This window comes from Papaver somniferum, chromosome 1, assembly GCF_003573695.1.
Source record: "Papaver somniferum cultivar HN1 chromosome 1, ASM357369v1, whole genome shotgun sequence".
NCBI lineage: Eukaryota > Viridiplantae > Streptophyta > Magnoliopsida > Ranunculales > Papaveraceae > Papaver > Papaver somniferum.
The window spans coordinates 134,018,352-134,034,111 of NC_039358.1; the positions used below are offsets into that span (position 1 = coordinate 134,018,352).

At 38.0% G+C, this 15,760-nt stretch overlaps 1 protein-coding gene across 1 annotated transcript; it reads left to right on the forward strand.

Annotated features, from left to right (window-relative positions):
• The first annotated feature begins 450 nt into the window (after positions 1–450).
• On the forward strand, positions 451–1,713 carry LOC113351015 (uncharacterized mitochondrial protein AtMg00810-like). Its single transcript, XM_026595099.1, has one exon. It carries the CDS (start codon positions 451–453, stop codon positions 1,711–1,713), a length of 1,263 nt encoding a protein of 420 aa, XP_026450884.1.
• The last annotated feature ends 14,047 nt before the right edge of the window (positions 1,714–15,760 follow it).

Sequence of the window (15,760 nt, forward strand, 5' to 3'; positions counted from 1 at the left end):
ATCGACTTCTCAAACCACTCCAAGTACTGATGATGTTATCTATGATCACTCTATGGCACATCATGACAATGCAACTTTGAATATGGATCCTGTGAATGAAGTAGAGCAACTGCCTCCTCGTAATCGACGGCCGCCAGCTAAGTTTTCTGACTATCATTGTTCATTAACAACTATTCTTTATGTTTATGAACCAAAGAACTACAGGGAAGCAGCAACAATTCCAGAATGGCAATATTCTATGGGAGATGAATTGACTCAACACAAGAATGTTGGTACATGGGATATGGTCGATTTACCTCCAGGGAAGCCTGTAGTAGGAGCAAATGGGTTTTCAAGGTGAAAAGCAAGTCAGATGGTACACTAGATCGATGTAAGTCTAGTGTTGTTGCTCAAGGTTTCACCCAAGAATATGAAATTGATTACGAAGAAACCTTTTCCCTAGTTTCTCGTATGACTACTCTTCATGCTCTTATATCTGTTGCTTCAGCTCGTAACTGGAACCTTCACCAAATGGACGTTAAGAATGCATTTCTATATGGAGAACTTCAAGAAGAAGTTTATATGAGACCACCTTCAGGACTTGCTCATCTGCCAAATCAAGTTTGCAGGCTACGCAAAGCATTATACGGGCTCAAACAAGCACCACGTGCTTGGTTTGAAAAATTCTCCACTGCTGTTATTAGACATGGTTACACTCAAAGTCCATATGATTCATCACTATTCACAAAGTCCTCAGACAAGGGTATGGTTCTTCTACTCATATATGTCGATGATATGGTAATTACTGGTGATGACACAGATGGTATCACTGCCTTGAAATCTTACTTGAGTTCATGTTTCGAGATGAAAGATCTCGGCCCATTAAGATATTTCCTTGGTATCGAAGTTGATAAATCTCCAGCTGGGTACTTCATTTCTCAAGTCAAATATGCTTCAGACATTATTTCTCGTGCCGGGTTAACTGACAGTAAGATAGTTGATACTCCTCTAGAGATGAATGTCAAGTTCAGTCCTACTGATGGCAAAGATTTTCCCAATCCAACTTTGTATCGTCAACTTGTGGGCAGTCTCAACTATTTGACTATCACCAGGCCAGATATCAGTTACGCTGTTCATGTCGTTAGTCAGTTTATGGATGCTCCTCGTACCTCTCATTTTGATGCAGTTTTTCGTATTCTACGATATGTGAAGGGAACACTATATCAAGGATTGAATTTTTCCTCCACATCATACCTTTGTCTCCGTGCCTATACTGACTTAGACTGGGCTGGGGATATCACTGAAAGACGGTCAACAACAGGTTACTGCTTGTTCTTAGGCAACTCTCCTATTTCTTGGAGAAGCAAGAAACAATCAGTTGTTTCTCGTTCTAGTGCCGAGGCTGAATATCGGGCAATGACTCACACCACTTCAGAAATAGTTTGGTTAAGATGGCTCCTTAGTGATATGGGAATTCATATGATAGGCTCTACTCCACTTTACTGTGACAACAAAGCAGCCATTCATATTGCACATAATGATGTGTTTCATGAGCGTACAAAACACATCGAAATCGACTTCCATTTCGAACTCCATCACTTCAAGCAACAGACAAATAAGCTCCCTTATGTTTCTTCTGAATTTCAGCTTGCTGATCTCTTAACGAAGTCATTACCCTCACCCAGGCTTCGTTTTTTGGTTAACAACCTCAAGATGTGTTCAGCACCATCTTGAGGTTGCGGGGGTGGGGTGGGGGTGGGGGGGTGTTGAAATATACACCGTATCTTTGATATCTTAGATATTATTCTCATATATTTTGTGTATTCATTAGGTTATATTTTCAGTTATTCTGTTTCCTTTTATTATGGTTGTAATCTTGTATAAGAGTCTGTTGTAATCTCTTGGTATGATACAATTGAATATAGAGAAAACCATTCCAGAATCATCTGTGTCATGACAAACTTTGTCATATTCATTTCTCTGCTTCTTCTCCACTTGTTCACGAATGTTTTTAGGAGATAATGTGGTAGTAAAATTCTCAGAAGAACATATGTATCTACAAATGAGTATGGATTAAATATCCACCTTGAAATGAAATTCAATTTCAAGGTGCAGAAATCACCAGAGTTATAGGAGACAAAGTGAAAGAAGATCCCCAATTGAAAAATAGGTAAAGGAATTTCTCTATTTCGTTTATGAAACTAAACAACCTCATCGACATCTGCAACACAATTTACAATAATTCCACGATCTCACTCATGCATAATTCTAGTTGGCTTAGAGAAAGGGAAAGGAAAGGGAAAAAGAAGACCGAAAGGAAATTCTTCAGATCCCCTTCTCTTCTGGATTTTTATAAAATCGTGTACACCCGTTTCTTATGTCTGACAGGCGTCAAGCATGCTCCATGTATCCATAGCATCTACTAATCACACTTCCTAATATTACTAAAGGGTCACTATTTATATGAAAACACACATACTGGACCAAGGGTGTAGAGCTTTACTATTGGGTTTGGACCAAGAAAAGATACGAGTTTCACACCACTTGTCAAGCATTCTGTGTTTTGTGGTGTCCACTAGGCATGCACATCAATATTACTAAGGGACAACCTAAGAGTGTTGAAAGCACTTGGAGTACTAAAATTGGGTTATTTTGCTTTTGGTACTCATGTTTTGTCTAACTTTAGAGTTTGGTCTAACATTTGTCCAGCTTGGTGTTTGGTAACTGGACTTCATCTTGACCCATGTTGACTGTTTATAACTAGACTTTACTTAATTTTATAAAATAAAAATATTAAAAAAATACTAAATTACAAGGATACCCCTCGTTGACTATTTATGACTATGCTATGACCCAATCTTATCCCAATCCGACGGCCATGCTATATTAGATCGAGTTGATGTAGATAGAACTCTAAAATTCTTCCTCCGTCTTCATCTTCCTTTCACTCCCCTGTAATTCTTTGAAACCCGTGCAATCATCATGACAATGAACAAAATGAAACTAATGTTCATCCAAAATCAGCAATCAACTAAATCCATTATGAAAACCTAATGCACCCAAACACCCAGCTTCTTATGAATTCCATGACTGAATCTTCTTTTGATTTCCCGATCTGAATCATCAGGAATTTCTGGTCGGCCAACAAAAAGGTCATAAACATAAATCTATTTCATTCACAATCCAAATCAACTAACTTCCCCTACGTTTGGTACAATAACTACTAAATCAAAAACATAAGAAAACAAACTCATTGAGTATAATAGTTCTATCAATTTCATCATTATCGGAGAGGAAAATTAATTCCGGCGGTAACTTCAATAGGAATTGGTTGAAAAAATTATCAGTATCTTTTTAATATAGTTAACGCATTATATTATTTCCAGTCTTTCCTCTTTTTCGCCGAGATGAACAAGTAATTCTGGTGGTGGTGGAATAGGTGGTCGACGCAAAGAAACACAGATGGCTATAGGGGTGATGGTTGAGAATTGAGATGGTCGAGACTCAAGGAAAAGTTCATACGAAGAGGAAGATGAAATATTTAGGGTTTAAATCGTAGTCGTCGGGTTGATGGCTTAGAGCAACTGCAATGGACGAGTAAACCCAAATTTTCAGTCGAGTGGGCTGGTGTAGTGGAACGGACCATCGATCAAAATTTGATCAAAGAGTAAAATCCAGACCAAATTTGGTCTGCGATCAAGATCAAATCCAAATATAGTCGGGCGTTGATATGATCTCCGCCATTCATGGGGCGTTGATATAATGTCCGCTACACAAGGGGCGTTGATATAATGTACGTCTGAAACGGGGAGTTGGTTAAATGTACGCCCGATGGGGCGTTCATAAACTTAACGCGCGAAATGGGGCGTTCATATACTTAACGCCCCACTCCATTTTCAACTTATGAAACTTGCATGGGGCGGGCTTTATACCTCCGCCCCATTTTTTTTTTTTTTTTTTTTTTTCTGAAGCGTATACTATACCAACGCCCCACTCGGGCGTTATCTTTACCAACGCTCCACTCGGGCGTTATCTTTACCAACGCCTGATCCCAGGCGTAATGTTTATCAACGCGCGACCAAATATACTCTTTCCCACTACGCCACATGACGGACTAAACCCAAATTTGGTCTTTTTTTTTTAGTCTTTGGTCTTTGGTTATACTCGCACCACTGCGGACGCTCTTAGAGCCATTTGATTAAAAGAATAAAAATCAAGTATTAATAAATACTTTAGCTTTTACTTAATTATTATTTTGTAAAAAAATATATTATTTTTTTACTAATTATTAGACGGAAGTCAAAATTTAACTTAGTCAACACAAGTCAACGTCATTTCCAAGTACCAAACACCAAGCTGGACAAATGTTAGACCAAACTCAAAAGTTGGACAAAACCTAAGTACCAAAAACAAAATAACCCACTAAAATTTTAGGCACTCTTGTAGCAGAAATTGGATTATGGGTTTAGCTAAACCCAAGAAAAACAGTTTGGACTCTCACAACAATAGTTCGCAATCATTGTTATACAGTGTCATAGTATCATTACACGGCGTCAAAGTTCAATTGTATCACACTTCAACAACAATACAATGGTGATATGTATCACTCCCCTTAGTCAATACTCCATCTCACATGGAAACCACTCCCCCTTACATAATGATCCGAAAACCATATGTATTTGTAGTGTGAACTACATATTAATTCTCCCCCTTTTTGTCAATAAAATTGGTAAAGGTACAAGAACGGGATCCTAATGAAATTTCCGAAAGAGACATTTCTTGACCAAAAGAAAGCAAAAATATCAACTTGTTCTTTAGATGCAATCATAAAGCCGAAGCTGAATGCATTCATCAAGGAGTTTATAAAGATACAAGATAACCCCTATAATATTTCACAGCCGCACTCCCCACAAAGATTTGGCAATTAAGCGCAAGTTCAAAAAGAACTCACCCTCATAAAATGTCATTCCCGGAAGAACAACAAGAGCGACCTTAATTTTGAAGGAAAAGAAGGATTTCTTTGGACATAACAAATCACGTACAAGTATGAATTTGAATCCAAAATATTAAATTAACCACAAGAAGTTCATGATTAATTTAACCAAAAATGCTCAACACAAGTAAACTTATGGAGACTTAAAAGAGCTCAATTAGATTAATCACAAGAAAATCCATAATTAATCTAATCGAAATACACAACCAAACTAATCACAAAAGTAATCAATTTAATTGGCCATGCTCGACATAAGAAAACTTACGGAGCAACAACTAAACAACCACACAAGATGATTAATTTAGTTGAAAATGCTCGACATAAAGTACCTCACGGAACAACAACATAGCTAATAAAAAATAATCAACTTGGTTGTATAACGCTCAACATAAGACACTTTACAGAGCCTTACAGTAATACATAAAATATGGATCAGGGAAAATCAATTACTGCAGAATACACAAGGATTCATTCTATTTTCCATCACTATTTGCATTATAACATTTAATAGACATAATCCTTGCAAACAAAAGATTTTAACCTATCTTCCATCGAAGATTGACAATATAGGCTTAACTTTTGTATTTATCAAAATTCCATTCATTCTTTCATCAATACATGCATACCAATTCATGAATGACTTTCTTTTTGACAAGATATGGGACAATCAAGTTCACGGACGCAAAGACACATATCCTATAAACAATTGCAATATATAAAACCATAAAGATTAATACTGCAAAAATCATCTTCCAAACAAGTTTAGGATTTAAACCAATAAATCTAAAAACATGAAGATGAAAATGTTGGACATAGCTATGGGTAATCACAATAATGGCTTTTCCAAACTCTAGTTATTCTTCTAATGAAAACAAGGAAAATAGAAGATTTACCAGGCAAATAAGAACACAAATTACTCATCTTCCTCCTCATCGGAGACACTCCAAGATGCTTGAATTGTGTTCAATTCTTCCTTGAGCTCGGGAAACTTCGTTGCAACCAAAGACAATTGTTCTTGGACACACTTCACCCTTGAATCGACCTTACACACATCCTTATGAATATTTTGAAGAAGACTCAAAGTGGTAGGGTCACAATCGTTAAGTGAAGCATCTCTTTGTCTTTTGCACACATTCTCCCTTATGCGTCTGAAGGTACACGGACGAACCGGTTTGGGAACTCCAAGAGAGTTGCCAATCGAATCAAGACCACGATCACGGCAAATTTGTCCAATCAAGCAAGGGTAACCTAACATTTTGATGGGTGAAGTCATCGAAGTCTATTGATAAATGATAAAACCACAAATATCGAGACTTTGAACACCCGAATCAAGGAAATAGACTAATTCCGCAAACTCATGACTCCACCAAGAGTTCTCAATTGTGGAGGGACAAAGATTGGGGATACCAAGTTTCCCAAATGCCAACAACGGGATACTAAGATCATTATAAGGAAATTTTCCTTGATTCCAAGCCACCTTCTTGCCACAAAGCCCAAGAGAGATTTCATCACATGATGAACATTCTTCACTTGGTCTAGGAAGACGCACGTTTCCCAACGGAATGTTGGTAATCCGTGAAATTAATTCTCTATCAACAAGAAATCTTTCTTTATTTACCATGGATTTGAATTCCATCTTATCAAGATCAACATCATGAATGTTGGCATAGAAAATTCTTGTGAGAGAATCAAAACCTTGACCATAACCATCAAAGATATTTCCAAGCTTGAATTTTTTGAAGCAAGCTAAATCCTCTTTATGCCCACTAGATATATCCAATTTATTTTCTAGAATAAAACCTTTAGATGAAATCCTTTCAAAAATTCTAGCACAAGAATCATCCACAAACCTAATCCTAAGAGAATTTTGGTCACAAGGAAAATCCATGCTAGAGGTATTTGAGCTTTTGGAGCTTCTTTTTGAGCTCTTAGAATTCATCATGAGATCTAAGAAATTGAAAGGAACTAGAGGAATTTACTTACTTGTAGTGAAACTTGAACACCCTTTCTTTCAATTTCTCCAAGGAGGCTTCAAAGAAGGAAAACACAAAACCCTAGAGGTTCACGTACGCGGACTGGTGATGAAGAAGAAGAGGGTGTGCAAACTTCTTCTTTATAAGACCAAAAATGGGCTTGGACCCGTTTGTGAATCGCGACCCAGACAAGAAAAGTGGGGTTTTCTTTTTCACAACAAAGGTTATGCATCATGTGACAACACACTTTGTGAGAGACGATGGATGCAGTAGAAAGCTTTATTTGGTATTCTAACAAAGAATAACAAAACTTACAAGATATATACAAATGGGGTAGTGCCAAGCTTGTTACCAAGAGGCATAATGTGCAGAGGAATTCTCATGCAACATTTCTGGTTGATAAGTGTGAACAGTCCCCGTTATGTAATCAAAATAATGATGATAATCAGGGCAGTCAAAGATTTATCTCCTTTGTTTAATCTGGTAAGAAGGAAGATTCTTCCGATTCCTAGGTTGTACAAAACCCTTTTCGGAATGATTCTTAGACTTGACAGAATTAAGTTTTTCTAAGAGATTAAAAACGCCTTCGAATGCTCTGAATAGATCTTTGTCAATTGATCCATTATGATAGTATTCCTAAAAGAGATCAAGAGTTAATCTTGTGAGGGTCCATATCCTTGAGCGTGACGAACGTTTTCTCAATATGTCATTTTTTTTAATTTTTCCTTTAGATTGATACTTATCATCTAAATCTTCGTTTTTAGATGAAGAGAGACTATCGTGAGAGACCAGAGGTTTTGACCATAATAATCTGGAAGCAATCTTTAAGGATTTCTGGCGTGCGTTACAGATGCCAAGAGCAAGTTTTCCAAAGAAATTTCCCATGGGACAATTTTTAAGGAACGAACAAACACAAACTTGTTAGGATTAAAGTGTTTGCCTGCTCTGATACCAATTGAAAAAGCGGGGGTCTAACAACCACACCCAATATTTCGCTTAGCAATCTGTATGGACAAACTCCAATATACTTTTATGAGAATCAACTAGACAGTTAGACTCAATCAATGAAAAGTATCTCAAATAGTTTATATCTCAATCTCTCAGTTTGATCTTTACTCAAGCAAATAGAAATCTGCGAGTCTTTATCAAAGAGAGATAACTTGGATGGTACCAAAGACCAATATCCAAGTGTCAATCAATTTAAATCAACAACCAAAAGGTCGGATATTCTAATTGATTGAACTTAACGCACAACCTGTATTATTTCAATTATAAAGATAAAAAAATATAATGCGGAAACTGAAATAACATAGACACCAGAAATTTTGTTAACGAGGAAGCCGCTACAGACACTAGCCTACTCCAAATTAACTTCGGTCTAGACTGTAGTTGAACCCCAACCAATCTCACACTGATCCAAGGTACAGTTATGCTCCTACTCCTCTGATCCCAGCAGGATATTGCGCACTTGATTCCCTTAGCTGATCTCACCCACAACTAAGAGTTTCTACGACCCAAAGTCGAAGACTTTATTAAACAAATCTGTATCACACAGAAAGTCTACGGTAATAGATAAATCCGTCTCCCACGAATATACCTATGAGTTTTTTTGCGTCTTTTGATAAATCAAGGTGAACATGAACCAATCAACAATACCAGACTTATATTCCCGAAGAACAGCTTAGTATTATCAATCACCTCACAATAATCTTAATCGACGCAACAAAAAAAGATATTGTGAAATCACAAACGATGAGACGAAGATATTTTTGACTTCTTTTCTATCTTGCATATCGGAGATATAAAATCTCTAGCGATTTATTATAATCGTACTCGTAACGATAGAAACAACAAGATCAGATCATACAACTACAAGAAAAGTAGTATCGGCCTGGCTTCACAATCCCAATGAAGTCTTTAAGTCGTTAATCTGGTTTAGAAGAAGGAACCAAAGGTTAAAGGAGAATCGACTCTAGCTTAGCACAACTAGTATCACTCAGAATGTGTGGGGATTAGGTTTCCCAGTTGCTAGAGTTCTCCCTTTTATACACTTTCAAATCAGGTTTGCAATCAATGTTAGCTTAGTAACAAAGCATTCAATATTCGCCGTTAGATGAAAACCTGATTAGATTCAATCTAATATTTCTCAACCGTTATATCGAAAACTTAGCTTGTCACACACAAATGAAATGTCCAATATTGGGTTTATGAACCGTACCCAAACATTAATATTTGTTGGTTCAACAAGTCAACCAAATGGTTAGCCATATGATTACTTTCATATCAACCATATTCTTCTTCACCATAACTAGTTCAAATGACTCAAATGAACTAGTTAGAGAGTTGTTCAATTGCTTAGATCTTATGTAACTATACAAGACACAATCGAAGCAAAAACGGTTTGATTCACTCGAATCGATATATCCACGGTTTGCAAAAGCATTCCTTAGTTTAAATCAACAGGAGTTCAAGAACAACCGGTTTTAGATACAACCTACTCAAGTTCGCGGACTGGGTTCACGGACTTAAGCTCATGGAAGGAGTTCACAAACTCCAGCAGAAATTCGCGGACTTGGCTCACGCCACTTCCATTTCTCTTGATCAACAAAGTTCGCAAACTTTGGTTCAAGGAATAAGGACTTATATATATATGTGTTTCCACAACAATGCTTATATCCTACCAATGGTTATGTAATCTAAACTCTCATTTCAATCATTGAAACATTCTCAGAGGACGGATATAGCCGTTATTCACAGACCATTTTTCGTCAGAATAATTTTCAAAGTGATTGAAACATAACATGACTTTCGTCACTAGGTAAAGATGAATTCGGTTAAAGCGAAAGCTTACCAACACATATTTCGAGAAATAGATAGGCGAGATAAACTCGGCTCAAAATAGCAAATGTGTATAATGAAAGTCTATATATCAAAACGACTTTTGTCTCAATAGTAGGAGATAGCATAGATAGACTTTTGAGTGACAGATAAGTTCAAGTATCCACATACCTTTTAGTTGATGAAGATCCACCAATTCCTTGAATAGTCCTTCGTCTTGTATGATGATTGACACGGAGTTCTTGAGCTCAACTACACTTTCTATCCTAGTCCGAGACCTTTAGCTATGTAGGCTAGAAATCATGACTTATAGTTTTGATCACTAACATTGACAAACATGCTTGAGATAGCAACGCATGCGAGTTCGGTCGAGCAATGCTCTAACAGTACTAGGAAGAAATGTTTGGAAAGAATGTAGGCCAGGAAAGTTTGTTGAACTCTGAGAGTCTCTCAGAAGCGTACAAGGTAAAATAACAAGTATAACGAGTATACTTTGTTGCGTTCAACGAGGACGTTGAACAGATTGGGTGGGGAGGTCTATGACCGGTCCCAATAGTGAAGTGCCAAGATGGTGCGAGACTGTAATTTGTGGCCTGGCCAATGGAGCTGCATAGTCCGACGATGAATCGCCAACATGTCTGAGACAAGAAAGGCTACTTAGCACATGCAATATTATGTGATAGTGTTGCATATCCTTATTCAGAGTTAGCCCAGCTCAATGAAGTATTGAAGGATGAAATGCAAGTCATGGAATGGATTTGGCATTCTCCCAAGCATTGTCCAAGGCTTGGACAATGCATATGCAACAGTGGTGTTGCCAAATGCGACATTGTTGCCAGTTGCTCAGGCCAAAAAAATGCAAGTGATGCACTTAAAGTATGAATCTGAGGCAAGCAGCATAACAAGACATGATTGGCATGACCTTACTCGGATGTTTGCATCAAAAGAGTTATGTGCATGGCTGAGATGAATGTAGCGCTAAGATGGATGCATATTGGCTTAGGCCAAGTTGAGTGTAGCGCGATGTTGATTGGATGTTGGCCAAAGTTGTCAGTTACGAAGTGTGTATGCATCACACGCATTCCAGGTACAAGATCAAGTTAGAGACAGTTATAAAGGGGATTTATAACCGAGTTTGGAATATCCTAACCGTCCAAGACAAGTGTGGTGCAATTCTGCAAGCCAACACTAAAGTTAGCGGTTAGAAAAGAAGGGTAGCGGTTAGGGAAACATCCTATGGACAGATGACTGTTCATAGGCCGTGTGCGCACGAATTGTCCTGGTTATTGTCATTATAAATAGGCCAGAGAACCTTTGTAAATGGAATTCTTCATGTGTAGAGGAACCACATTGCAGTAGAGAGTGTTTTTATCGTAGGCTTGGAGAGAATAAGCTTGTAAGTCCATTGGTTGGACAGGATTTTGTAATTTTCCCCTTAAGATAATGAAAGTGAGTTTGTTGGCTTAGAAGTTTTCCTTAGTATTATGTTGATTAGAAGATACTCCCCAAATTATGTGAAGCATAAACATGTCATTAAACCCTTCTAGTATGGGCTGCAAGTAAAGGAAAAGAGAAAATCTAAGTAAGTCTTCTGTTGCATAACTCAGTGAAGTTGGCTGTGAAAAAGCGGGGGTACAACAACCACGCCCAATATTTCGTTTGGCAATATGAATATACAAACCCCAATTTACTTTCAAGAGAATCAACTAGACAGTCAGACTCAATCTATAGAAAAGTATATCAAAGAGTTTTATATCTATATCTCTCAATTCAATCTGCAATCAACAAATAGGAATTTGTGATCCCGATTGAATATAAGATAAGTAACTTGAACGGTACCAAAGACCAATGTTCAAGGATCAATCAATTTCAATCAACAACCAAAGGTTGGATTTACCAATTGATCGATTCAACGCACAACCTGTGATATTTCAATTATATAACAAAATATAATACAAAAAAGAAATTACACAGACACTAGAAATCAAGACTTATAGTTTTGATCACTAACATTGACAAACAAGATTGAGATAGCAACGCTTGCGAGTTCGACCGAGCAGTGCTCTAACAGGCTGTTTGCATATGTGCAAACTTTTAAGGCTGATATACGAGTGGGTGATAAGAGATCATTGAACCACTGTATTGATAGGTCATAGTTGCGCAAAAATTTGCTTGGAGCATTTGCAGGTGTGACAATAGGCATGATGCGATCTTCATTAATTTTTGCCAAATCTTCGATGTATACCTTCCTCCAATAATCCGCCTCGTCGAATTCCAAGTCTTCTTTCCAGGTGATAGGTAATTATTTTCTTTTCACAGTTACAGTACCCTCGTCTTCACCATTTAGATGTATTTTTCTTGCTAGGGTAGCTAGTGCATCCGCATGCCGATTGCTGCTCCTGCCTGTATGCTCTACTATTGATCCCATTGGGAGATAAGATTTCGTACTTCCGCCCAATAGGGTGCTAGGTGTGCTTCCTTGACATGGAAATATCCGTTGACTTGGCTTGTTACCAGTTGGAATCTCTCTTCACCTTCATGCTTGCGAGGTTGAGTTCCTTGGCCATTCTTAGCCCTAGTATTAACGCCTCGTATTCAGATACATTATTGCTGCATAGGAAATCCAGCTTGAAAAAATAAGACATGAGATTTCCTTGTGGAGATTCGAACACTACTCCTGCTCCGCCAGTCCCGTATGACGACCCGTCAAAAAACATGGCCCACGGTTTCCCTGTTTCAGCGGCTGCTATCTCTCCGAGTATGTCTTCATGCACCTCATAGTTTCCTTGGAATATTGCCAGTAAATCCACTATCTCTTGTCCCTACACTCCTTTGGTTCTCTGATATTTAAGCTCAAACTCGGACAATTGCAACAACCATCAGGAGGTTCTCCATATCAGTACCGGCTTGGATGCCAGGTATGCTGTTGGGTTGGCAACGGCTATGATGTTTGTCTCGTGGGTTAGCAGGTAAGGTCCTAACTTCTGCGTAACATAGATGAGGGCTATGAATGCTTGCTCTGCACGCGAGTACCTCAACTCTACTTCCCTTAAGACTTGGCTAACATAATAGATGGGAGACATATGCGCCAGTACAGATCCTATCGCTAGATCGATAAATATTGTGTATAAGTACAAGGGGACTTCCCTTATCGGTGGTCTGAATATTTATGGGCTAACCGGGAACTGTTTGAGTTTCTGAAATGTATAACATTGCGTCTCTCCCCATGTAAATTCGATTCCTTTACTTAATCGAGGTAGGAACGCGGATGTTGATGGGGAAAAACGATTTGCTGTTTTTTTAGGAAAGTGAAGAGACGACCGTGCAGACCGTATTCCTCAAACGAGCAAATTGCTTAATCTCAAACATATACATTGTACGGGAGAGCTTTGAGTTCGAGAGATCAATCTGTAGGACTCCGGCCTAAACCAAGACAATGGACGTTCCACAGTCAATTCGGTCACAAAGATGGAAGAAGGTCGATCTGTTGGAGGGAAGCTGAGAAGTTTGTGAGATGAATGGTGATTAAGGATCGTGAATGTATTGTAGGTTTGTGAAAATGAACTTATAGGTTCGAATAAGTTTGAATTTTGCTCAGTTGAGAGTGATTGTTCAGATGAGAATTCTTGTGGTAATTCCCGTATAACTGAGATTCGTTTTTTACACGATGATTCTTGGTTGTTCAATCGCGGATTCAGAAACTTATTTATATTGCCAAAATGTAGACACATTGATCTCTAGTAAGTGTGACGGTTGCTCGAGTGAAAGAGCGGGAAAGTGAGAAATCGTGGTTAAACCAGTTTCAGGTCGTGCAGAGACTTGGTTGATTGTACATCCACTACTTTGCTAACTCCCTCAATTTCTAACACGACTTACTCACATTTATCATCGTGGATGAACACACATGCCATAGGCCGCCGGACCAAAATCCTAATTAATATCCCTCCATGTGACATGATTGATACCTCGTGATTATGGAGTCTGCAAGGCAGACGTGTATTTAATTAATCAGTTATTGACTTGACTAGACAATGATTCTTAGCCTTGATGAGTCGAGCATAATGAACAAATGTGGTATGCTATGAGACTCATGGATTGAAAATAAGATGTCTGTTGGGATAGTAATGATGTTCAGACGTTGAGTCTTGATATCATTTTACCAGTCGAGATAATAATGATATTTTGATAATTTGGATCGATCGTCCGATGAATTTGCTCGCTCGAGGACTTATTTTGATATGTCGAATATTCAACAGGAAATCAAAGATGCTGTTGAATTATACAGAATGCTCTAATATATCATGAATGATCGAATGATAAAGTAGGAATCAAAAATACTGGATGGTCGTCCGTTCGAACCATGTTACTCAGTCGAGCAAAATTTTGGTAGCAGGACCAGACATTAAATATAAATTAGAATATTAATTCCTGAATCAGTATGATTCTCGAATGTTGATACTTGAATCAGACATGAGGAATATTGCTCAGTCTAGCAATTGATAGTTGAATCAATGAGTTCTGAACCAAGTTGATCGTGTACTTTGCTAGTTTAAGAAATTTAGTGTTGATAGATGAGCAAAATAAATATTGCTAGTTTAAGCGAATATTGCCCGTTTGAGCAATATTGCTCGATTCATGAACTATTAGTAACCGGACCAAATAAAATATTAATTAAAATATTGGTAGTTGGACCGAATATTAATTAGTCAAGATGTTGATTGCTGGATCAACATAAAATTATTAGTGCTTGAACTTGCTCAGGATTATGATTTGCAGAGCATTTAGTTCGAAACCCTAATTTTGATCGATTGTTGATCAATTGATGATTTACTGAAAATCAATCATTGAATGAGAGAGGGACCAGCTACATGGTATGATGGGCCGACCATGTAGCACCCAGGTGCTCGAATGAGCATGCACCAAAGTCCTTTGAAGACCGGTTGGTAAAAGGATGATTAAATGCAGGTTTAATCATTTATTAATTAAAATTGTGCTCGTCTGAGCATTGGGCTATAAAACCTAATTATGGAGAGATGAGGGACCGACCAAGGGGTATAAAGCCGGCCCTTGGTAGTCATGGGACCAGCTGGTGGTTGATTGAACAAGTTCCTAGTTTACTGGAAAGAGTTTGAACCCAATATGAACTGTAGAAGATTAATTAGGTCAAAATTGTTAAAGTATGTGGCGGCTCCTTGAAAGCCTAAGGGTCAACCTTGGTTAGACAAGGTGACATTCCCGTATCACCATATTGTCTGTATCTCAATTCTGAGAATTTTGATATTTTCTGACGCGCGTTCGAGCAATATTTTGGATTTTCAAAAGAGTTTGATATTGACTGAAACTCTCGGTTTTGCTCGGATGAGCAAGTAGAACTTTGCTCTTGCGATCAATATTTTAACGATATTAAAATAATAATATTTATCGTGAGGAGCTTTGTCGGTCATGTGACCATTTGACTTTTTGGGTTTTGACGGTTTGAGCAATATTTGAGAAAATATGGAAAAACTAGGGTTTTTGCTCAAACGAAGGAGTTCCATGAGATTAAGGAAATAATAATTAAAAAATAAGGTATTATATGGTGTGGGACCTGCCACGGCTAGGGCATAGCCGGCCGGCTCGTAGGTCCGGTCCCGTGACACCATTCCCTATTTTTATTATTTTTTCATCGTGCGAAGAAAATACGGAGAAACTAAGAGTTTTGCTCGAACGAAGGAGTTTTCATGAGATTTAGGAAAAATAATAAAATAAAGTAAAATAATGGGAAGAGGCGTGGGGCCGGCCACAACGGCATAACCGGCCAGCCAGTGGACCCGGTCCCCTAGACACCCTTTTTATTACAGGGGGTTAGTCAATTAGGATTTATAGAAATTTCGATGGAATTTTTTTGTAAGAGATTTGGGGAGACTCTTTATAAGTCTATTGATTTGGGGGACTTTTTGAGTGACTTTCAGGAAATCTCAGAGAGCCACTGAGACAA

Excerpts from the sequence above, each read along its gene's own strand:
- LOC113351015 (XM_026595099.1), top strand. The coding sequence starts at position 451 with ATGACTACTCTTCATGCTCTTATATCTGTTGCTTCAGCTCGTAACTGG.